Source organism: Myotis yumanensis, unplaced genomic scaffold (assembly GCF_028538775.1).
Source record: "Myotis yumanensis isolate MYYU_CA2020_CCGP unplaced genomic scaffold, mMyoYum1.0.hap1 SCAF_16, whole genome shotgun sequence".
Lineage (NCBI taxonomy): Eukaryota > Metazoa > Chordata > Mammalia > Chiroptera > Vespertilionidae > Myotis > Myotis yumanensis.
In genome coordinates, this window is record NW_027223767.1 from 15,941,851 (window position 1) to 15,966,850 (window position 25,000).

The 25,000-nt window shown below is 48.5% G+C and overlaps 1 protein-coding gene across 1 annotated transcript; it reads left to right on the plus strand.

Annotated features, from left to right (window-relative positions):
• The first annotated feature begins 13,515 nt into the window (after window positions 1-13,515).
• On the plus strand, window positions 13,516-25,000 carry XAF1 (XIAP associated factor 1). Its single transcript, XM_070394030.1, has 8 exons — window positions 13,516-13,648; window positions 15,262-15,397; window positions 15,972-16,028; window positions 16,388-16,583; window positions 17,773-17,858; window positions 19,847-20,176; window positions 24,696-24,768; window positions 24,913-25,000. The coding sequence occupies exons 1-7, from the start codon at window positions 13,617-13,619 to the stop codon at window positions 24,750-24,752; spliced, it is 894 nt and encodes a 297-aa protein (XP_070250131.1). The 5' UTR covers window positions 13,516-13,616; the 3' UTR covers window positions 24,753-24,768; window positions 24,913-25,000.

Here is a 25,000-nt window from a genome sequence, read left to right on the forward strand (position 1 = left end):
CCCAGCCCTGGCTGTAAGCCCCTCTCCAATCTCACCCTCACCCTCACCGGCTCCATCAGCTCTCTGCCCCAGAGACCCCTGCTGCACCCGCTCTCTGGCAAGGTTCCACTGCTCATGGAGGCCCGTGCGGCAGGGGTGCCGGGGGACCCTCCACATCCAGCAGCTCCTCCAGCCTGAAACCAGGTTCTGGGCAGAGAGCAGGGCCAGCCCTGGGCGGGGGTTCGTGGGAAACTTCGGAGCCTCCCTCAGCTCAGCGCTCAGGCAGGCACCCAGCTCACCACAGCTGCGGTGCAGAGAGCCAGGCCTCCACCAGGGACAGTAAACTGAGAAGCCTGCAGCTATAAATGTGAAGTGGCGAACCGACCGCAGGACACTGCCACGGCCCCATGGGGCCTGCCGCCTGCCGCCCTGGGAGCCGCAGGGCCCCGGCCAAGCCTCCCAACAGCCCAGACCTGCCTGCTGCGTGTCCCCACGTAAAAGTAAGCGTTAATATATGAAAAATATCATTGTATATTACGTAGGATGAATCAATATTGTCAAGATGTAATCTCTCACCTAAACCAATATATACATCTTTTCCTCCAATTCATTCACTCATTCATTCATTCATTCATTCAATCAATCAATATTTATTGAGCACCTACTATGTACCAGGTGTGTTCTCAGCACAGGAGAGAACAAAATAGATAAAAATCTTGGCCCTGTGGGAATTACACTCTTAAAGGAGGAGGAGAGACAAACAAAATAAAGGCCTAAAGGAGTAAATTATATAGTATTTTAGGAGATGAAAAGCAAAATAAAGGAACATCAGGAACAGTATAGAGAGTGTGGGGCAGGCAGGGGAAGTGTGGTCTGAAATAGGCTGAGAAGGAACATTGGAGCAGAGATTCAGAGGAGGCAGGAGTGTGCTCTGCCCGCTCTAGGAACGTTGAGGAGAGCCGTGCAGCTAATCAGAGCGAGTCCCTCAGACACTTGGCACTGCCTGCCCACATTTCATTGTCACAACCAGGGGTGGGAAGATCCACGGTTGCTATTGGCATCTGGTGACTAGAAGCCAAGATGCTGCTGAATACCCCACAGTGCACAGAACTGCTCCCAACAAAAAAGGAATTATTAGGTCCCAATGCCAATAGTGCTGAGGTAAGAAACCCTGGAGGGAGAAGGAAACAGTAGTAGGAGAGAGAGCCAGAGGGTAAAGGCCAAGCAGGTTGTTTTTGGAACTAGAGAAAGCTGATTCAGAAATTCTTATGGAAAAATATGTGAGAATAGGTAGGGGGAATAAATTAAAAAGAATAAACAGTAACTAGCTTCACCAGAGCTTAACATAAACTATAACTTCCTGTGATAGACAAATGACTAATTTCCTTAATATATAAAGAGTTCTTACAAATGAGTAAAAAAAGGCCTTTTAAAAACTCTCAAAAATGAGAAAAAGAGGGAGTTTACCAAAAAAAGATACACAAATGGATTATGAATATGTGAAAAATGTTCAATGTTATTTGCAAATCATGAGATGGCATTTTTCAACTATCAGCAGAGACTGGGAAGTTTGATACACACAGAGTTGCTAAGGGTGTGGGAGAGTAAGGTCTCAGGCACAATTCTTGAGAATATATCCTGGCACTACATCTTTGGAGAGCAGGTTGCAATATCTGTCCCGTATGTAAATACATACACTCCCCGAGCCAGCACTTCATTCTAAGAAAATATTGTCTTCACATAGGCACACACAGATGCAAACACAGACGTGTTTAATTACAGTACTAGAGGCCCAGTGCATGAATTCATGCACATGAAAAGGAAATTAATTAGAAGAAATATTTTAATATCACTATTCACCCTTTCTCTATAACAGAAGTGTCAACCAAATTCACTATCGACAATGACAGATGGAAACACACACCTGCGACTGGGCCAGCGGGAGTTTTAATGTGTTGTGCATGTGCGAGTCAACTTAGCCTTTTATAGATATAGAAAAAACTTGCTTAATTAGACCTGCTTTCTGATTTAGCTAAACTTTTTCTAACCCAGCAAAGCACCCCAACTTCTCTTTCAGGTAATTGTCAGCAACACAGCAGTAAATATCAACATGAAACAGATTATTATTGTAGATCACGCAGGGAGAACAAAGGGTAAAGTATTTAACTGCAGCAGTGTTTGACTATATTCTGTGCAGTGAGAAAACCTGAAGTCATTTTCAAGGTCCACCATTTCTTACTTCTTTTCAGTTGGATCAAGTTTCTAAACTTTCTAAATCTCCATTTTCCCGCTAATGAAAAGAAAGTAGGATTCCACCAAGTCTCCTATCTACCTACTCCAGGACTTCTGTGAGGATCAAATGAGATGAGGCACAGCTAAACGCTTCACAGACATTTGGTTAAAGGGTAAATGTTTCCACCTGTGTTCCTGGGCTGAAGAAACTCCAAGGAGACTAGTCGCTAGGGAGGGGAAGCGGGTGTTGCTACATGACATCATTACCCGGCGCCCACAGAGACCGTTTCTGGGCTGGGCTGGGCTGGCCTGTGGGCCACATTTTGCGCCATGAGGTCTTGGCAGCGTTGGCTGCGATTTGGTGGGGTGTCGCTCCAGGGGTGGTGGCGGGGCCTGTGTCCCACTTGGGGGAAGCCGAGTGTTGGTTTATCGGCGCCAAGTCCGTGGTGCCGGCCAGGGCGCGTGATGGCAGCTCCTGCATTGAGAGTCTGCCCCCTGTGGTCAGTGCAGGTCATAGTGACCAGTCAGACATAGGAGGGACACGTAGCATACTAGTCATTTATATATAGATTAACAAAAGCCTGGCAACTACCCAGATGCCCATCAGTATGCACTTGTTTCTTATATGGTAGACACACAATGGAATGCTATGCAGCTCTTAAAAAGGCTGAGGCTTACTTGTGGCCATACACCCAAGAGAAAAGAAAATGTGTCCTCAAAGAAACTTGTTCAGAGAACTTAATAACATCTTTCTTCAAAATAGCCCCAAACTGGAACAAACAACCCGAATGCCCATCAAAGGAGAACAAACAAATTGCGGCTTATCCATACAGTGGAACACTCCTTAGCAACTATAATAAAAGGAATGAGTGGATACACAACACAACAGGAACGGATTTCAACAGCATTTTGTTAATCACACACAAAAGAGTGTGTACTGTAGGGTTCCATTCATAGACGGTTTAATGGGCAAAACTAAGCCATGGAGACAGAAGTCAGAACAGCGGTTACCTGGGGAAGGTGCAGATTCCTGGAAGGGGCAGCAGAACTTTCAGGGGTGGGGGGAGGGGAGGAGGTGGAAATGGGGTGTTGCTAACACAATGGACACAGTTGTCTACATCACTGAATTGTACACAGGAACTGCATTTAATTCTGGCTCCGTTTAACAACAAAATTTATTGAATTAAAACAATACACACCCTAGTCAAACTTCATATGTCCTGAAATGGAACAATCTCCAAATAAATTTAGCAGGGTTGGGGTGTGGGGCATGGGGTGGCCGGTGGAAACAAGGGCGGGAAATGTGTAAGTGCTCCCGGCTGTAACAGAGGATGTGCACCTATTCCAGAAGCTCACAGGCGTGTACCATCTCTGGGAGGACGCAGAAAGGCACTGCTGACGGTGCCTGTCTCTCTGGGGGATGGAGGCCTCAAGCCTGAAGCGGGAGGGCCATGTCTCAGTACTCTTTGTACTGTTAACATTTCTTTTACCCTGTTCATATTTTTTTAAATATAAAAATTAGGGGACGGGGGCCGAAACCGGTTTGGCTCGGTGGATAGAGCGTCGGCCTGCGGACTGAAAGGTCCCAGGTTCGATTCCGGTCAAGGGCATGTACCTGGGTTGCGGGCACATCCCCAGTGGGAGATGTGCAGGAGGCAGCTGATCGATGTGTCTCTCTCATCGATGTTTCTAACTCTCTATCTCTCTCCCTTCCTCTCTGTAAAAAATCAATAAAATCTATTTAAAAAAAAAAAAAATTAGGGGACGGGGGGTGGGGGGGAGGGAGGACAAAGGCAAGGCATCTGAGTAGTCCTCGCTTAGAAAGATGCTTAGATGAAACTGATGCTGAAAAGAAAAAGAAAAAAAGCTTTGATTTGCTCTCACTATGCAGTTTGGATTTTTTTTTTAAAGAGAGCCTTTTCTATAATCAAATACAGACAATATTGACTAACCTCTGGGGCATATTTTCAGGCCATCAGGTCTGCACTCTGGTAGTCACCTAGGGAGGGAGAATGCTTTCTGCTGAAAAGCATGGGGCCCTTTGTGGCTCTATTGTTTCGTATTTAACGTCTAATGGTTCATTTGAGGGAAAAAATTCTAAGTATTTATGAAACATGGTGGATCAGAGGGATGCAAGAGAAGTTCCTGTGGGGCTGGCCTCACCTACTAAGAAATAAGTGTTCACAGCTTCTTTGTAGTCGCATGAGCCTGTGGCAGGATTTCTGACTGCCAGCTTCGGCCCGATCCCCCAGGAAGCGGGCCTAAGCCAGCAAGTGGACATCCTCCTAGGGGTCCCAGATTGCAAGAGGGCATAGGCTGGGCTGGGGGACAAACCCTCCCCCAAGTGCACAAATTTTTGTGCACTGGGCCTCTAGTATATGTACATATTTATAAACATATATATGTGTATATATATACACATATATTTTTTGCTGAAAAAAATTCGTTTAAGACTGGCTGGTGTGGCTCAATGGTTGAGCATCAACCCAGGAACCAAGAAGTCACCTGTCTGATTCTCCGTCAGGGCACATGCCTAGTATTTGGGCTTAATCCCCAGTAGGGGGTGTGTAGGAGGCAGCCTATCAATGATGTTTCTCTCTCGTGGATGTTTCTATCCCCCATCCCTCTTCATTCCTCTCATTCAGAAATATATATATATTTTTTAACAAATTAGTTTAAGTTTCTGGATAGGCTAACAGGATGCTCCGAGATTGAATTTGAGTATTCCCCTCCCCTCCAGAGCTGGAAGCAGGGGCTACGTGCTGCTCTGGAACTGCCAGGGGTCACGGCCTGTGTCTCTGAGGGAGGAGGGGGTGTTTGGACAGGAAGATCCAGGAGAACATTCCTTGGGCTGGGAAGTGAGAACGAGAGCCCTGAATCACGACACCAGGGGAAAGAAACGGAAGATCTGATTGCAAGGATTTCAGCCTGAAATGACAAGCTTTCTGTGAAGGAATGTGAAAACCCCTCCCATGGTGAGGGAGATTCATCTGGATGGAATTTCTTTTTAATATGAAAAGATGCTTTCCTGGTGGGTTGGGGGACAAAGTTTTTAAGAGGCTGTGGGACTAGGGGGAGAGGGTTCTTAGGTAAGATTAGGATGCAAGGTCTGGTTTTTAAATGATCAGCATTTGGTCTTTATTTCTGCAAACAGGAATGTGCCATTAAGGGCCTTACCCAGGAATGTCCGTATTGAGTTGGAGAACTAGAGTGTGCTACTGACATGATTCCCTGCTTGGAGTCCAGAGCAAACACCTCGCTATCCATTATTTTTGTTGGTGTGTGAGATGAGAGGGAGGAGAGAGAACTTCCCGTGTCCCAGGAGGTGCCATGCTCCCTGGTCCTCCCACAGGAGGAGGCCCAGGCCTTTCCCTAAGGAAGTTCTCAGGTCAGAGGGTCAGGGAAGGATCCCAATTGGAGATCAGAGGGGAAGGAACCCCGGGTCCTGATCTTTGGACGGCATAGGATCCGTGTAGGCTCCTGGCAACACAATTGAGATCAGTCCTGTTAGGATCCTATGTTGAACCAACCTTGGTTGGTGTAGGCTTGATAGAATTCAGGTGCATGTAGTTGAGTAGGACTGAAACCCAGGAGAATGTTGTAAACATCTTGGTCACACCCTTACTTTGCCTCATAGCATCTGCTATAAAATAAAGGCATGGCTGTGGGCCTGGTTGCTGTCTCTCAGAGAAGCAGCATCCCACGGAGACCTGGTTTTCTTTCTCTTGTCTGTCTTTTCTAAGCCTTTCAGCCGCCCCCACTCAGGTTCACCCCTGTCCGTGTTGGCACGGCACACTTTATAAAGATATGCCTACACGCCCCCAGGGCAGGTTCCTGCCTCAAACCCGCCCTTACAGGAAACAGCTCAGGGGAGGGCACAGCTGTTGCCAAGACAACCCCTGCAGGACTGACTTCCTTCTGCTTGGTCAAGGTTCTGGTTGTGATGAACACCACCCAGGGTTTTTATATAAGTAGATACTAGGGGCCAACTGCCCAAAATTCATGCACGGGAAGGGTCCCTAGCAGCTACAGGCTGGGGTGCCTACCTTCCCCCAGCTGCCTGCCCCACCCTCTGGTCAAACTCCCAGTCGAGGAGACAATTTGCATATTAGGCTTTTATTATATAGGATCCCTTCTCTGATTCATTTTTTGGAAGAAATAAGTTAACCTGCCAATTTAAAAAAGCTGATGACTATACCTCTCCTCTGAATTAATGTTTATGTTTTCATGATGTATGTTAAAGAATAATAAACTTTTATTTAGCTTTGTCTTTTTCTGTTCAATTATCGACCTTGATGTACCCCTGGCCTTCTGAATGGAGCACATGTCACATGAATGAGATAGAAAAGCAGTGATGAACAGCTGAAGGTTTAACAATCAGCTCTATGGAGTTTGGGGAGGAATGCTCTGATTTGTAGTGTTCGCCAATTTCTGTGGTGTAAATACTCCCATCATCGCCATTTCGAGTTACCCACGTGACCTCATGAGTAGAAAATTTGGAAGAGATGAGCACAATAATATCTCAGAGCCAGTGCAAGCTCAAGCACAGCATTGTGAGAAAGACCACGCGATGTCAAGAGCAAGGAAGAAAGAAACACAGACTCAAAAAGGACGCCTTCATTCAAGACATGAATCTAAGTTTCCATATTTAAAAATTGAAAGACACTAATTATTCTCTAAAATGAGGTCTGAGGGTTCTCACTCATGCATGGTAAGTTCACCTCTGTTTCTGAAAATAAAAATATGCTCACGGTCTGAATTCTTTCCTCTTTCACGCCCAAAAAGGTGACAACAAAAGATTTGATGGGCATGGTCATTTGCCTTGTGTCCCATGCGATCTGACAGCCACTACGGATTCTGTACCATGATTGAGATCTAAAAAATCACCTAAGCCTTAGCTGGTTTGGCTCAGTGGATAGAGCGTAGGCCTGTGGACCAAAGGGTCCCAGGTTCGATTCCAGTCAAGAGTATATAACTCGGTTGCAGGCTCCTCCCTGGCCTGGGCCCTGGTTGGGGTTCATGTAGGAGGCAACCAATTGATGTGTTTCTCCCACATCAATATTTAAATCTCTCTGTGTTTCCCTCTCTCTTCCACTCTCTCTAAAAATCAATGGAAAAATATCCTCTGGGGAGGATTTTTAAAAATACATTAAAAAAAACAGAAATAATAATAAATCACCAGAGAGAGAGAGAAGGCCCCTGAACACTGTCCCTGAAATGTCCCTTTGGGGACAAAGAGGGGAGCTGTGACCGCTGATTGGATGGGAATGGGTCGGGGAGAGGGGAGGCGGGGCTTTAACCAGGAAAAAGAACTGAGAATGTGTGGAAACAGACCTCTGGCAGAAGGACGGGAGGGGGAAGTACTTGGGACCACAAATGCAGACAGAAGGCCAAGGAGCTGCTGCTTCTTGTCTAAGAGTTTAATGACAAGGTTCCTCCCCTTTGCATGCCAACTAAGCAGGAGCCAGCAGGGCATCCCCTGGCTCTGCCACCCAGCCGGCCTGGAGTCTGCCCCAAACACAATCACAGATATCCCCGGGCTTGAATCCCATCCAGAGACTAGTCATTTGATGCAATTGCATGTGGTCTGAAAAACAAACTCCCACCCAAACATGCTGTCCTGGGGGAGGCTGCAGTCTCTGTGATCACGCCTCCCAGGGCTCAGGCCCACTCTGGCCACAGGATCCTTCCAAAGGCACGGCCGACCGACAGAAGTGGGCACAATTCCCCCATGTAATTTTTGTCTGGGAGGTGAAGTACCTCTGTCATTACATCATTTTCCTCAGCACCGCGGTCCCTTGAAAGAATAAAGCCTGACTAAGATCACATTCAAACTCAACTATTGAAATAACCTTCCTTTAATATTCTCTCCCACCTTGCACACAATTTCTCATGGCATCCAACGCACTGAGGTGTGTATTATTACCCCTTCTTCCTGGTCCAGCCCAGAGTTTCTGCTTTCCCTCTCCCTCCTCCCAGTGGAAGGTAGCACTGGGCAGCCCTGTTTAATCAGTCTGAGAGATTGGTCCCCCCCCCTCCCCTGACCCACAGGCCTCACACAAAGAGACTGCCGGAAGCTCCGGACAGCTGCCAAGCGGTAGCCACAGTGGCCTGCGGAGGAATTCTGAGCTCACAAGAGAGCATTTTTCATCTAGTTTCTTATGGGGTTGGGGCTGGGGAGGGGTTGGCGACCGGCCAGAAACGGGTAGCAGAATGATGCCTTCATACAAGCCCAGAGCCACTGGTTCAGATGTCGGTGGGAACAGGGGCCGGCTTTTGTACAACCGGAATGTGCCTGGTTACCCACTCCAGCTAAAAATAGCGATGGCTCAGAAATTCTACATTTTCTGTGATATTCTAATCTTTTTAAAGAGAGCATATGCATGCACTCGTTATAAAATTATGCTCTCTTTAAAACTCAAAAGAAAAGGGCCCTGGTTGCTGCTCTGAGCACCCTTGGGCGCTGGCGTGGGGTTGTGTGGGGGAGATGCTGACGTCTGCTCTAATTATCCCAGATGCGCATCCTTTACCTCCGTTCAGGCCGGCCAGTGTGTGACGGCCACTCTGCACAGCACAGCACAGCACAGCACAGCACAGCGCCTCGCTGCCTGCTCGGCACACAGCATGCGCGACCCTGAGGCTGACGGTGATGACTCCCCAAATCACCTGCACCCGTGGTTGGCTGGGTGTGAGTTGGGGCGACAGACAGACAAGCAACTAACCATAACCAGAGACAGAGGAGGTAGGTCCTACGTCAATGATAACATTGGAGTTGACCCTGAAGAGCCCGTGAGATTTATGTAAGGAAGGGTGGTGCAGGGTGGGGCAGTCTGCAAAGAGGAAACATCTTGAAAGAAAGTTAAGATGTAGAGGAAAAAACTCATGGCCATTTCCAAGTCCACGCCTATAGTCCCCGTCACTGGTTCCTGTCCTCCAGGATGTCTCACCTTGACACCCCCTCTTTACATCTCCACCCACCCCCTCCCTTCTGGGGGAATCTCAGCCAGAAACAATGTGTGGGGAAGCTCCGTGTTTTTCATTGTTGCTGATATTCACCAGACCGCCTGGAGGTCGGCAGGAGGGGGAAGTAAAGGTCAAGGGGTTAAGGAATGTGCCCCAGTGATGAGGCCGGGAGTCAGGATGCTAACCCAGTCGTCCCCCATCCCTCCACCGGCTGTCAGATACAGTGGATGGTGTCTTGCTGGCGTACATAGACCCCTGAGTCAGGACGCCCTGGTGCAAATCCCAGCTCTGGCATTCACTGTGTGACCTTGAGCAAAGTATTAACCTCTCTGTGCCTTCTTTTCCAGAGGAGCGAAAGGCACTAATATTTCTTACACCAGGGCTGTTGGGCAGATTGAAAAAGACGATGCCTGTAAAATGCTTAGTGCAATGCCTGGGACATAGAAAGCGTCATTATTATTACCGCGCACACTGCCTTTCACTCAGCGCCCGAATGAATTTTAGAGTCTGATAGGAGGCCGTATGTCCAGGCCTTTCCCTTAATCCCATTATCTTCCTCAGAAACGCTACTCCTGTCACATGTGCAGATGTCACCAGCATTCTGTCGGCCTGCTTGTACCTTCGCGAAACACGTGGTTTGGAATCCTCTGTTAGCACAGCTGTGTCTGGGGTCTGGGAGAGCTTCGAGGACGCCGGCGGGGCGGTGGCGGGGGTGGGGGGGGCAGGGGGGTCCACACCAGAGTGGAGGATTGAGCAGGTGAATGAGGGGAGGGTCTGTAAGCACCTCCACATCCTGCTCCACTTTCCAGGAAAACATCTGGCAGGCCCCACCCTCTCTTCCTGGTGCTACCCCGGGCCGGCCCAGATGAAGAGCTTGCCTGCACCTGGGCTGGGTGGGCTTGCTTAGGAGCTCACCCACAGAGGTTAGGAGAGCCGGGTCCTCAATGATTCCCAGACCCTCCCAGCCTGGGGGCAGGTCCCCTTCATGCCTTGCGGCTCATCCAGGGACAGGTTGTGATTGGAGGGAGCTCAGGGTCTCCTGGCTGTCCACCCGCTGACCCCAGCTCTCCCCCTGCAGCAACCCAGCCCATCTTTCTTTCATGAGCACCACGTGCCTGTCCCCACTCTGTGCAGCTCCACTTGCGGAATCTGCAGAAGCGCATCTGTCCCGTTTTCTAATTCTTCCGATGGGAAAGCCAGGGGCCAGGGGCCAAGTCCCAAGGCTCAGGCCGGCTCTGGGATTCAGAACCAGCCTTTTCCCCTCTGTGGGTGAGAATCACCTGGCATCTTTCAAAAACTTCCGAGTCCCAGCCACGTGCTGGACCAATGAAATCCCACTCGCTGGGGTTGTGCAGGCATCCGGGGGCTTTGGGGTTTTTTTTGGAAGTTTCCCAAGCAATTCCAGCATGTGGACAAGTTTGGAAGCTACTGTCCTCCCACCCTAGCACCAAGGTAAGTGGCCAGGCCCCATGCTAAGTGCTTTAACTAGGCACTGCCCATCTGTACCTTCATGATCTCTTTTTTATTTCCCACTCTTAAGACATCAGGAGGGACTTCATGCATTAGTGAAAAGCTGCTATGCATTTATCAGCGACTGCTTGCTAAAGTTGAAATTAATTAAAATGCTTAGACAAATATGCAAAACCACAATCAAAATTCTCTAATTACATATTATTTTCTTAATTGACTTTATAAAAAGTAAAAATAAATGTTGAAGCTAATTAAAGATGGACTTGCCAAGAGACATATGAAAAAATGCTCAGAGCCACTGTTCATCAGAGAGATGCAAATTAAAATGGCAATGAGATATCACCTCACACCTGTCAGAATGGCTATCATCAACAAATCAACAAATGACAAGTGCTGGCGAGGATGTGGAGAAAAGGGAACCCTAGTGTACTGCTGGTGGGAACGCAGACTGGTGCAGCCACTGTGGAAAACTGTATGGCGTTTCCTCAAAAAATTAAATATCGAACTGCCATTTGACCCAGTCATCCCACTTCTAGAAATATATCATAAGGAACCTGAAATATCAACCAGAAAGAATATATGCAGCCCTATGTTCATAGCAGCACAATTTATAATAACTAAGATCTGGAAACAGCCCAAGTGGCCATCAGTATATGAGTGAATAAAAAAAGCTGTGGTACATTTATACCATGTAATACTGTGCAGCTATAAGAAGGAAGGATCTCTTATCCTTTGAGACAGCATGGAGGGACCTGGAGAGTATCATGCTAAGCAAAATAAGCCAGTCAGAGAAAGACAAGCATTATGATCTCAATCATATATGGAATCTAATGAACAAAATAAACTGATGAACAAAATAGATCCAGAGACATCCTAGTAGAAGCATGGAGCAGACTGACAAATCTCAGAGGGAAGGTGTAGGTAGGTGGTGGGTGGGGAGAGACTAACGGGAGAACTTATATGCATACTAGAGGCCTGGTGCATGAATTCGTGCACAGCTGGGGGAAGGGGTTGCAGGAGTTTGGCCGGCCAGCCCCACCCCCTATTGGGGGGTGGTGATCAGGGGCCTGGCCAGCCTGAGGGAGGGGCCGTGGGAGGTTGGCCAGCTGGCCTTGACCCCGATCAAGCTGGTTGGCCAGCCACAGTGCAGGTCATGGCGACTGGTGCAGTCATTCCGGTCATTCCGGTTGCTTGGCTTTTATATAGAAAGATATGCACAGCCCTTGAACACAGACAATAGTGTGGTGAAGGCCTGGGAGGGGTGGATGTGGGATGAAAGGGGTCAATTGGGGGGAACAAGGGGGATATCTGTAATACTTTCAACAATAAAGATAAACTTTAAAAAACTAAATAAAGTGGAACAACAAATCAATCTTCTGGGCTTGTTTTTTTATGAATAAAATTCTGAGAAACAGAAAAATACATTAAACTCCCTCTAAAAACTTCAACATATAATATATAATGTCCAAATGTTTCCAGTGGAATTGCAATTATTTGTAAACTTTTCAATCCCCTGAGCAATTGGATATACTGTTTTATCATTTTTAGTAATCTAGCTGGTTGTATCCTGCTTCTCCCTGTGAAGAGAACACAAGGAGACAAGACAAATGTTCTCTAGTCACTAGATGCAATGATGCGTGTAGAATTGGGGACATGTGCTGCTTTTAACAGAACTTGATTTCTTGGACTCTCTGGAGTCAATGGCTCCATCATTTGTAATTGTCTGGGTCGCGGACTCCTTTTGAGTGCCTGCTCAAAACGGCGCTCTTCCTCGGGAACAGGCACATACATACTCACGTGAAAGCAATTTTGCACACAACTTCTGGGGCACCTGGTCTCCTAAAGTCCTCCAGGTCCCCCGTTGAGCCCCCAAAATGAGGAAACTGAAGTCCCAAAGGCTAAAGTGACTCAAGCTGCCAGTTAATTACACCATCAGGATTCAAACTCAGATCTCCAACCTCAAGACCATTCCAGGAGCGACAAGCCTAGGGCGCTTTGCCTGGGTTCAAGCCTGATTCTGCTGCCTGCCTATTACTGTGCAATGTGTAAGTTACATCACCCCTCAGTGCTTTGGTTTCTTTTCTCTTTTCTTTTATTGATTTTTTTTTTTTTGAGAGAGAGAGAGAGAGGAGAAAGGGTTTGAATTGTTGTTCCACTTACTTATGCATTCACTGGTTGCTTCTTGTATGTGCCCTGACCAGGGATCAAGCCCACAACCTTGGTGTATGGGGACGACACCCTAATCAACTGGCGACAGAGATAAGGCCATGCTTTGGTTTCTTAATCTGAAGACGGGGGTGATGAAGATAGAACCTTCCTCTCCTGCTGGTGCCTTGTTAGAGTTCCAGGGGTGTTCGCTATAACTATTTACAAGTAAGGAGCCGCTCAGGGAGGCAGGCTGCTGTCCTCAGTCACCAAGCTGCGTCTTGGTGCTTACCACCTGCGTCCCCAATTCCTCCCGGACCCTGTTTGCAAAGTCGTCACCAACCAGGACCAGAGGCGGGTGCAGGAAGTCCAGGAGCTGCAGTCAGGGAGCAGCCTTCAAGTTCAGCACAGCAAGCCATCTCTCTCCTGCAGAGGGAGGACCAGCGACAGGAGCAGGAGAGCAGGGCCGGTCCGCGTTAGTGGAAGGGGATGGACAGGCCCGGATGCAGTGAAGCTGGCCTGGGACAGGGGCGGGGCTGCTGCCGAGGGAGGCTTGGCCTCTGGCTCCCACCCCCAGGGTTGTAGACACAGGCCAGTGGCAGCAGCAGGGGTGAGAGTGCAGGTGGGGGAGGCAGCAGGGGCAGGGTGGGCTGTCCGGCTGCAGAGGGGTGGCCCGGGAGTGTCCAGCCACAGGAACCTTGGGGCAGCCCCGGCTGAGAATTCTGCAAACTCCTCCCCCTGACAGCTGAGGGCCGGGCTGTAGGAACACTTTCAGTTTTGTTTCTGCAAAAAACGAAACTCAGCAGGAAGACTCCGGATACTAGACCATGGAGGGAGCCTTCCAGGTGTGCGGGAACTGGTAAGGAGCTGCCAGCAGCCACCCGAGCCCGCCCAGGCCAGGGAGCCGGTGGGCAGAATGAGTCTGTTTCTGGAATGAGAAGAAAAGGGTCCAAGCATAAACTCCCAGGGAGGGAGGGCTGGTGCTGTGGCCCCCGGGGAAGGAAGGCTTACCCCCAGCAGATCTCTGAGGTCATGGGGTGAGGAAGTGGTCAGCATTACCTTACATCACTGGGCTGCACTCGCCCTCCACCCCTCGAGACAGTTCCGACTTTCTGGGACGGTCCTGGAGCCGAATAGCCAGGCTAATTGTCCCTGATGGGCTACTCCTGATTTGGGGTTCTGATCATATGGTCTGCACACCAGTCTGAGACCAAGCCCCACTCACTTTGAGAGGGGGGCTGAGCAGAGTGCAGGCCCGCACCTCTAACTCATCAAGGGCCTCACTCTCGAAGCGGCCCACCTGTGGCAGGAACCAGCAGGGAACCTTCCCAGAGAACTTTGCTCCAGCCGGACCCTCCTGGCACTTAAGTGTCTGAACCTGCTCAAGAAAAGGAGCTGAGGGGACAGGGCAGGGAAATCAGAGGGGGAGGGACCAGGCCAGGCAGAAAGGGGAGGGACCAGGCCAGGCAGAAGGGACCAGGCCAGGGAGAGGGGGAGAAGGACCAGGCCAGGCAGAGGGGGAGGGGCCAGGCCAGGCAGAGGGGACAGAGGAAGGACGGTGAGGCAGCCGGCAGCCATGGTGCCATCTCTGGGCGGTGCAGAGCCCAGAGCTTGTGCATACCAAGGGAGGGAGTTCCTCCCACAGGCAGGGACTTGGGTGTACTACTCTGGTCAGCATTTGGGCCTTTGGGGACACGGGCACTGAGTCTCCCTCCTCCCAAGCTCCACAAGCAAGGGCTGGTTGACGTGAAAGGAGGCATTTCCCTGGTCAACAGGAGAGTTGGGAAACACCCTGCCCGGCAACTGGGAGGCTCAGAAGCTTACACTCTCTGGGGTCTCCAAGGTGGGATGGGGGTCCCTGTGAGGGTTTGCGCAGGTGAGCCTGCAGGCAGGGGACAGGTGGACAGCCTCGGCTCTCCCCGTCGTGGCGAGTCTGAAAGCTGGCATTGCCCTTGCAGCAAGCATGGCAGTGCCAGGGCTGGACTCCCAACTTCTGTGGGCCAGGCAGGGGAACTCTTGAAAACAAGACCAAATCTTTGAAAGAATGTGATATTTGTTGCTTCATTTTTTCTAACAGCTTTCCAGAGGTACAATTGACATATGGTACATGTTTAAAGTGCACCATTGCATGCGTTTTGACACATGTGTATACCCATGAAACCATCACCACAGGGAACCTATGAACCTACCCAAGATGTCCCTGGGCCCCTTTGCAATCTCTCCCACCTGCTCCTTCCCACCCACCCTCACTGGCCCCGGGCAATAGAAGAGCTCATAGCGCGTTCTTACACTTTATGATTTTGCGATGTTCTGATTTGGGACCAACGTGGGGCCACAGGGACGGTGACATCATCTTCATATGTTCTGTGCTTGAGGCCTGGACATTCCTTAACCCAGCGGCCCTGGTGGGAAACAGGGCTCCATGCTTTATACCTGCAATCAGCCCGACTTCCTTCCCCCTTCCTCTGGCAGCAAAAGAAGGGTGGCCTCTGCCCACCTGGCCCTCCATGAGGCGCACTGCGTGCTGTTCCTGGCCCAGTGCCCCGAGTGCAAGGAGCCCGTCCTCCAGGCGAAGATGGACGAGCACTGCGAGAACGGGCACCAGCAGGTGAGACGGCCCCGGGAGGGACGCAGGAGGGTGCTGCATGGCGAGGCTGACTCGGACCCTTGCTGCGGCCTCGGGCCTGGCTGCCGTGGGCAAGTCGCCGAGCCCTGCATGCCTCAGGCCCTGTGCAGCGGACACAGTATTCCTAGGAAACTGCGTCTACCCTGCTGTTCCCGTGCCCAGCCCTTTCCCTACAGGCGTATGGGTTTAGCCCAGGGCAGGGGTCTCTGTTTCAGGAAGGACTGCGTGTTCTTTTGAGATTTGTGAAGAGGAGAAGCCGGAGAGGAAAGTTCTAGAAGGCAGTCACGACCAAGGCTGGCTTCTCTTTCCTGCTCTTTCATGTCGCTCCTTCCTGGAGCCCCTTCTCTGTCTGTCTGAGATCCTCAGGCTCAGGCATCCCTTTCAACTCAAAGCATCCCCCCAAACACTTCTTGAACATGGGGCTGTGCCCCCCGGGGACGGAGGCAAGCACACCTGATCCGGTGCCTGGGGGCACACAGAGCCCAGCTTGCAGCGTGTGAAGCGCGGAGGTGGAGGAGGCCAGCAGGTGCTGGGACCAGCGTCTCTCTCTGTGCAGGTCGGGTGCGCCATGTGCCAGCAGAGCATGCAGAAGAGCGTGCTGGCGTTTCACGAGGTGAGAATCAAGTGCAGTTCATCCTTCACAGGAGCAGCCACCCTGGGAGGAGGGGGAGGGGAGGAGGGACCGGTGATAGGCTTCCCCCTGACCTCTCTCCTCCCCCAAGGAGGCTTGGGAAGCAGTGGAGAATGAGTTCAGCAGAGGGACACGCAGCCTCCGGTCCCCCAGATGCTGGTCAGAGGGCTTGCTGTGGTCCGTGACCCAGGACAGCTCAAAATCCCCAAAAGGGGTCCCACTCTGGCCCATCCCGTCGGCTTTCTTACTTGCTGAGGCCCCTTGGGAAATCAGCCCATGTCCCCACCTGGGCTCAGCCACTCCTGGCGAGTGACCTGGCCATCCTGCCTGCCTCCCCGCAGACCAGGGAATGCCAGGAGCGCCCCGTCGTGTGTGAGTTCTGCAGGGCAGCCGTGCGCCTCAGCAAGCTGGAGATCCATGAGCACCACTGCGGCAACCGCATAGAGCTGTGCCCGGACTGCGGCCAGCCCATCATGCTCCGCACGCTGGCCCAGCACAGGGATGCCTGCCAGAGCGAGCAGGCCCAGCACCGGACAGGTGAGCAGGGCAGGAGCCTCCTGGATGGGGAGCGAGGAATGTGGGCATTCAACAGGACAGGTGCCGTGTGTGGATGACGGCTGTGCAGGTCTCAAATCCATCTGGCTATTCTAGTTCTAGACCATGTACCAGAGTGGTGGCCTCCTCGTGTGTCTGCTGAGCTCTTCAAATGGCCCGCCCAGGGAGACCTAGAGGCAGGCGGAGGGGGGCTGGGGGCCACCCAGAAGAATGCAGGGGCAATGAGGCCCTGCAAAATGGGAGCCTTCCTTGGAAGTCCCCTGGCACGATCCTAGCCGGGCAAAGATCGCCTGCCTCCTCTTAGAGATGGCAAACCCATGCCCAGAATGAATCAGGCGCTTGCTAGAGGCAGAGATGAAGCTGGACACCCACGTTTCCTGGCATCAAGGCTGGAGTTTTTCCCACCAGCAGCAGTGGGCAGAAGGAAGTTAGCTGGAACCCCTGACCTTTAGGCTATCTGGTGACTCCCTGGTACCATTTCATGTTCTCTGCACCCAGTTACCCCTTTGTGAGGTGTGTTAGCAGAGGACACAGCTATCAGTGTGACAGATCTACTGTTGACTTCACCGGTTGTCTTGGTAACATGTGGCGTGAGCCTAAAATCCCTGTACAGTACATCTCTCCTGGCAAACAAGCTACTCAAGGTGAAAATGGCAAAGGGAAACCTGGGATGCTTGCACAAATTCATGGGCATTTCCTTCATTCCAGCGTGGCTGGACTTTAACACCACCACACAACTTCATCGACGCAGCCCAGCTTCAGCCAGACCACACAACACGATCAACAGAGACAAGTACAATACCAGTCTGAGCCCAGAGCTCAGAAACTGCTGAAATGAAAGAGCAGTCGGGCTGGACAGGGCTGGCATCTGTGCTAATGGCTCCCTCGTCTCTTTAGAAACCAGGGGAATGTCTCTTTATCAGGGTCACGTGCCACGCTGAGCGCACCTCTGCGGCCATAAAGGAGATGATGTGGGTGACTCGGCCAAGGGTTGCCTGTGTGGCTGAGGATGCTGGCAGGGCAGGGCAGGGCAGGCAGGCAGGCAGGCCCGGACGGTACATACTTGGGACGGTTCATACTTGTGATGACAGGCCATGTACGCACTTGCGGGACAGCTGGGCGAGCCGTTGTCAAGGGCAATCATTTGTGGTGCTGTTTCTGTGTTTACTAGGGAAGAAGATTTCAGCTCCCGAAAGCAGTATCTGCTGTCATTATTGCAACCAAATGATCCCAGGAAATAAGTATTTACACCACATGGTGAGTAGCAATTAGTCATTTTCTAATGGTGCCCGTAGCTTGTCTGTATTCCAAAAGGGTACTATTCTGGGTCCAATTTCACATAGGATATGAGAGGGCCTCATTCATTTTTGCTTTGCTCAAAAAGGGATGTTGTGAATGGCTTTGGGCTAATTTATCATACATAATCAATCTCCATTTGTGCCAGCTCTCAAGGAGCCTCCCTGACCAGTCCAGCCACCTGATCACCTCTGAGCATCTTCAGCCTCAGGGCCTGGGCATGGTCTCACGAGGACCTGCTTTATCATTGTCCCTTGTGAGAGTCTTGTCTATTGGACTGGGAGCTCCTTCACAAAAGTGAACCACTTTCTCTGTCTTCCCACAATGAAGCTGATCTGAGGGCTGGTACCAAAGGGGGACTCTGTAGAGGTGTGGTGATGTGATTGATTGATTGACTGATTGGTTGGTTGGCTTTGCCTGGGAACACTCACAGACTCGTCCCTCCATAGCTCTAAGCACTGTGGGTACCTTGGTTGTGCCAAGTTATTCCCCTTTTCTGCAGGATGGAGCATTCTCTCTCTGGGGAAACTTCCCAATGTTTCTCTCCGAGAAACTCGTCTCCTTTTCCTTGAGCAGAGAAATGTTTATCCTCTCTTAACCCTTCAATTCAGAGAACTATGAATATCAGAATTGAAAAAAAAAAAAAATCCTAGGGTGATCTGGATCTTTTTGTTTATTGTGGTAAAATACACATGACATGAAAGGTATCATTAGTGACACTTAGTACATCCCCAATGTTGTGAAACCATCACCTCTATCTAGTTCTGGAGCATTTTCACCGCCCTCCCAAAGAAACCCTCTACCCGTGAAGCAGTCGCTCCCTACTCCTTCCTGTCGATAGTCCCTTTGGGTCCCCAATATTTCTTAACTCTCCCATGTTCTCCCCACTCTTCCTGTGGGACATAACAGATGTATATTAAGCCTTCTCATTCTAGCTGCTTGTCTCCTAACTTTTCACATTTTCTATTTACCACTCCTATATTCTGGGGAATTTCTTCAAATCTATCTAATCTGCTTTTTTTCCTATCCATTGAGTTCAATGTCTGTATTTTTCATTTCTAGTTCTATTTATCTCTCATTTAAATTTGCCTGCTCTTTTTTCATAGGATCTTATTATTTTCTCTTGTCCTATTTATTTTTAATTCCCTTATTTTACAGTCTGTATCCCATAGTTTTACTATCTGAACTTCTGGGAGACTTAATCCTGGTTTTGCTTGGGGTCTGACTCTTACTTAAGGAGATTGCTTCGTTGTGTGTCTGCAAGCCTTACTTGTGAGTTTCTATTTAGTGACTCTACCTGTGAGAATCCTGTACGATGTAGTTTGAAGTTATATACCCTCCAGAGAACTTTAGTTATTGCTCTTGCCAGACATTCCCACTTGCAGGTTAATTCTTCTGCGCGGGCGTTCCCAGACCATGAGACTAATGTAAACCGAGCCCCAAACACAAAGATGGCACGGACCCGTGGCTCTGAATTCCCAGGAGATCAGTTTTCCTCCCCCACACTCCAGCTCCAGCTCAAGGTGGACAAGCCTCCTTGCCACTTTTCTTATCCAATTAACCGATGGATGGATTGATTGATTGATTGATTGATTGATTTTGCCCCTGTAATTTAGCCTTCAAGGTTCCGGACTTTCTTCTGGGAACGGGGAGTCTTACATTCAGTTCCCCACCTTCTGTGGATGGGACTTTCCTCTCATCCAAGACTGACCCCACATCTCCCAAAGTGTCAGCCCAAGTGCTTCACAGGTTAGGTTTTCGTCCTGGGCCACGGAGCTTTCTCTCTTTCTTACAAAGTCAGCTATCAACTTAAATGACTGTTTGCTGCATTTCATCCAGCCTTTCTAAGTGTTCCTGGTGGGAAGTTTCCAGGTGATCTAGTCTATTGTGCTGTCCAGCCAGTAAAGCCAAAGTCGTTTTAAAATTTGACATATTACTCACAATTGCAGGATAAATGTCATACCACCTCGGAGTCTGCAAAATATTTTCCGATTGAGGAGGCGGGAAATTCTCCTCCATCCCTCCCAAGGCAGGCTGCTGAAGATCAAACTCCCACCGCAGTGAAAGATGTTCGCCCAAAGACGAAAAATGCAAGCAGATTCCCTCTTCTTCCTGAAAGTTCAACAAAGCAAGCACCGCGCGGCACAGACAAAACCCTGGACCTGCCTCTGAAGCCTGAGCACCAGCCCTGGGTCGGGGACGACCCGGCCTATGACATTCTGCGGAGGTGCCCTCAGTGCGACATCCTCCTTCCCCTGCCGACCCTAAACCAGCATCAGGTACCAGCCTCTGCTCTCTCCTCACCTGGCCGTACACCATCTGGACTTTAGGGTTTAGAGAAGCCGAGGACTGCAGGGTGTGTGCAGACCCTCTGCTGGGAAGGCCCTTCCCTGGCTCCTCCTCTGTGTGCCCACATCCGCTCTCTCCCAGCACTTCCCGCCTGGTTTGTTGGCATCATCTCCCAGAGACGGGGCCACCTTTGAGGGCAGAGCCAGCTCTTTCATCTCTGTGTCTCCGGTTCCTGGCCCAGGGCTTGACCACAGCAAATGCTTTAAACAGTTGAGTAAACGAGTGAAGCTGAGGGCCTCCGGTCCAGCTCTCTCCCCTGGTGTTAAGGCAACGGAGGCCCAGAGATCAGAGCCTCGTTCAAGATCCTGAATCAGTTGGCATCTTGCCTCCAGCAGCTTGAGGTTTACCTCCAGCAGATAGGATCTGCAGCCTCGATATCCTGAGTTTTACCTCCTAGATGACTTTCTGGTAATAGTAAGAATTAGCATTAGCGGTAGTAAACCATATGTGCCAGTTACAATGCAGAGTTCTTTACACACAGTTAATCTTGATTATACATCATGGGCAGATATGTTATTTGTATTTTACAAATTAGGAAACCAGACTGAATTATAATTCCCCAGGATTACACAGTTAGAGAGTGCAGGATCCAGCCTGGGATCCACGTGTATAGCGTTCCGAAGCTTATGCTCTTAAGCAGGGGTCCTCAAACTACGGCCCGCGGGCCACATGCAAATACAAATATTGTATTTGTTCCCGTTTTGTTTTTTTACTTCAAAATAAGATATGTGCAGTGTGCATAGGAATTTGTTCATGGTTTTTTTTTTAAACTATAGTCCGGCCCTCCAATGGTCTGAGGGACAGTGAACTGGCCCCCTGTTTAAAAAGTTTGAGGACCCCTGCTAAGCTCCAGACTGGATGCTTCACTTAAGAAAAAATAAAAAGCTTTCATTACTTGTTTTTCAAAATACATGACATCCAAATACCATACAAAGATATACACAGGCAAAGCTAATCCTCCCACTTCCCCCCCTTCCCAGTCCCATGCCCTGAGGTACCAACATCAGCAGCCTGGCTTTACCTTTGCTCACACAAACCTCTGTGGGGTTTGAATTCTTCCTTTTCCCCGTATAGTATCTTCCGATTCTTATTACACCACCATCTGCCTTTTTCACTTAATATGATCCACACTCCTTACAAAAAGTTCGACCCAAATCTTTATTTTCTAACTTCTTTAAGCATCTCTATATGCACAGAAGCATAGAAGTTTACAAAGATGGGTGAATTTCATACTTGCTGGAGTGTTATTAGTGCCATAGTCTCGTTTTTGAAATTTTGAAATTACAGTTTACATCCAATATTATTTTGGATTACCTTCAGATGTACCGCATAGCGGTTAGACATATTCCTTACCAAGTGGCCCCCCCCAATATTTCAAGTACCCATCTAACACCATACATAGTTATTACAATATTATCGGCTGCATTTCCTATGCTGTACGATACGTTCCTGGGACTATTTTGTGATCACCAGTTTGTGCTTCTTACTCTCTGCACCTTTTTCACTCAGCCCTGAAAACCCCCTTCCCTCTGGCAGCCATCAGTCTGATCTCTGCCTCTATGGGTCTGTTTCTATTTTGTTTTCTCATTTATTTTGCTCTTTAGCTTCCACATATAAGTGATACCATGTGCTATTTGTCTTTATCTGTTTGACTTATTTCACTTGGCGTGCTACCCTCTAGGTCCATTCATGCTGTTCCAAATGGTAAGATTTCCTTCCTTTTTATGGAAGAGTAGTGTTCCGTTGCATATTGGTATCATCGCTTTTTTAGCCACTTGTCGATGAGGGGCACTTGGATTGCTTCCATATCTTGGCTATTGTAAATAACTCTTCAGTGAGCATAGGGGTGCATATACTCTTTCGAATTAGTGTTTTGGGTTTCTTTGGATGTATACCCAGAAGTGACACTGCTGGGTCAGAAGGCAGACCCATTTTTTATTTTTCCAGGAACCTCCGCGCTGTTTTCCATCGTGGCTGCACCAGCCGGGCAGGAAGGTTGTCTTTTCTCGACATCCTCAACAACACTTGTTATTCATTGATTTATTGACGATAGCCATTCTGACAGGTGACATGGTGTCTCACCGTGGTTTTAATTTGCATTTCTCTGATGGTTAATGATGTTGAGCATCTTTTCATGTGTTTATCAGCTATCTGTATGTTCTCTTTGTAGCAGTGTTTATTCAGGTCCTTTGCCCATTTTTTATTGGATTGTTTTTGTGTGTTGTTGTTTTATTGTGTGTGGGGTTTTTTTGGTGTTGAGTTGTATGTTGTTTATAAATTTTGTATATTAACCCCTTATCAGATGTACCATTGGCAAATATCTTCTCCCATTCAGTAGACTATCTTTCCACTTTGTTGGTGGTTTCCTTTACTGTGCAAAAGCTTTTTAGTTTGATGTAGTCCCATTTGTTTATTTTTTCTTTTGTTTCTCTTGCCCAAGGAGATATATCAGAGGGCGGGGGGGAAACATTGCTAAGAGAAATGTCACAGATTTTATTGCCTATGCTTTCTTTTAGGGGTTTTATGGTTTCAAGTCTTACACTTAATTATTTAATTCATTATTTGAGGTCTTTCTTAATATGGCATTAAGAAGGTGGTTTCTTTCTTTCTTTCTTTTTCTTTCTGCATTTAACTGTCTGATTTTCCCAACACCATTTATTGAATAGACTGTCTTTATCCCATTTTATGTTCTTGCCTCCTTTGTCATAGATTAGCTGACTTTAAAAGCATGGGCTTCTTTCTGGGCGCACTATTCTGTTCATTGATCTATGTGTCTGTTTTTATGTCCATGCCATGCTGTTTTGATTACCTTGTATAGTTTGATAATAGGTAGAATGTACTTCTGGCTTTGTTCTCTTTATCAAGATTACTGTTGCTATTTGTGTCTTTTGTGGTTCCATAAAATTTTGGATTATTTGTTCTAGTTTTGTAAAAACGGCCATTGGTATTTTGATAGGAATTGCATTGAATCTATAGATTGCTTTGGGTAGTATGGACATTTTAATTCTTCCTATCCATGAGCATGGTATATGCTTCCATTTATTTGTATCTTCTTTAATTTCTTTCTTCGGCATCTTACAATTTTCTGAGTACAAGTCTTTTATCTCCTTGTTTAATTTTATTCCTAGGAATTTTATTTTTTTATGTAATAGTAAATGGGATTGTTTTCTTAGTTTCCTTCATTATCCTATATAATAAAACCCTAATATGCAAATCGACCAAACAGTGGAACAACTGGTCGCTATGATGCGCACTGACCACCAGGGGGCAGACGCTCAGCACCTGGTGGTCAGTGCGCTCCCACAAGGTGAGCACCGCTCAGCCAGGAGCCGGGCTCACAGCTGGCCAGCACAGCGGTGGTGGCAGGAGCCTCTCCCGCCTCAGCTGCAAGTGGGCGGTAAGGAGTGAGGGGTCCCAGACTGCAAGAGGGATGTCCGACTGCAGCTTAGGCTCACTCTCCCCAAGGGGTCCCAGACTGCGAGAGGGCACAAGCCAGGCTGAGGGACCACCGGGCCTCTAGTTGATATATAAAAATTCAACCAATTTCTGGATATTTATTTTGTATCCTGCTACTTTACTGAATTCATTTATCAGTTCAAGTAATTTTGAAGTGGAATCCTTAGGGTTCTCTACATACAGTATCATGTCATCTGTAAATGATGGTTTTACTTCTTCCTTTCCAATTTGGATGTCTTTTACTTCTTTTTATCTGATTTCTGTGGTTAGGACTTCCAGTACTATGTTGAATAGAAGTGGTAAAAGTGGACATTCCTGATCTTAAGGGAAACACTTTTAGCTTTTCCTGGTTGAGTATGTTAGCTATGTATTTGTTATATATGGCCTTTATTATGTTGAGGTGGTGCCGTATTCTCTTAGTTCCCACAATTTTTTGTTTCCTTCCATACATTCCTTCATCCTTATATAATAGGGTTGCCAAATTTAGCCAATAAAAATATATTACTTGAGACAAAAATAATTACAGAGTAACAGCATGGGTCATAACCACATACAAACATACACATTTGGAGTCCGATTATATATATTTCCTTGGAACTTAATGTTATGATTTAGCAATACCCAAGGACATTCCTCCCTCCAAGCCCATATGTGGCTCTTTTTTTTTTTTTTAATGGCTGCAAAGAGTCACTGGTGTGGGTGTTCTTCAATCTGTCCATCCACCCAACTGATGATGACAGGCCTTTAGTAAGCATTGCCCCCTCCCCCCTATCCCTTGCCGCCCCCCCCTCCCCCCCCTCCCCCCCCCCAACCCCCCACACACACACACAACAAGGCCCTTCCTAGTTCACCGGGCCCCATGCCTTTTCTCTGCCATCCGTAGCTCAGGGTTTGTGCTCCGGGAACTAGGGAGGGCCATACCCAGAGATACCCCAGGAAATAGCACTTCCCACTTTAAACATGTCAAACTTTTTTTTATATCCATTTCTTTAGGAGAAATGCTGGTGGTTAGCTTTATGGAGAGGAAAACAAGGGAGAAGCTCCAGCTAGATTTGGAAAAGAAAAGGTACTGCCGATTTAGAAGATGTATGGTCTCCCTGCTGACTCTCTGTGGTAGCCTCTCCTTGGGAAAGGAGGTGGGTTTTATTCCTGGGGGTTTTCCTATGGAAGAAAGGGTTTGGATTTTAACTATCTCCCTCCTTTTGGACAGAGATGTTGGTTTGCCCAAGAGGTACAGATAAACCAGGAGAGAAAAAAGCCTCCAGCTCTTCTGCCTGAGAATTCGGATCAAGCATCTG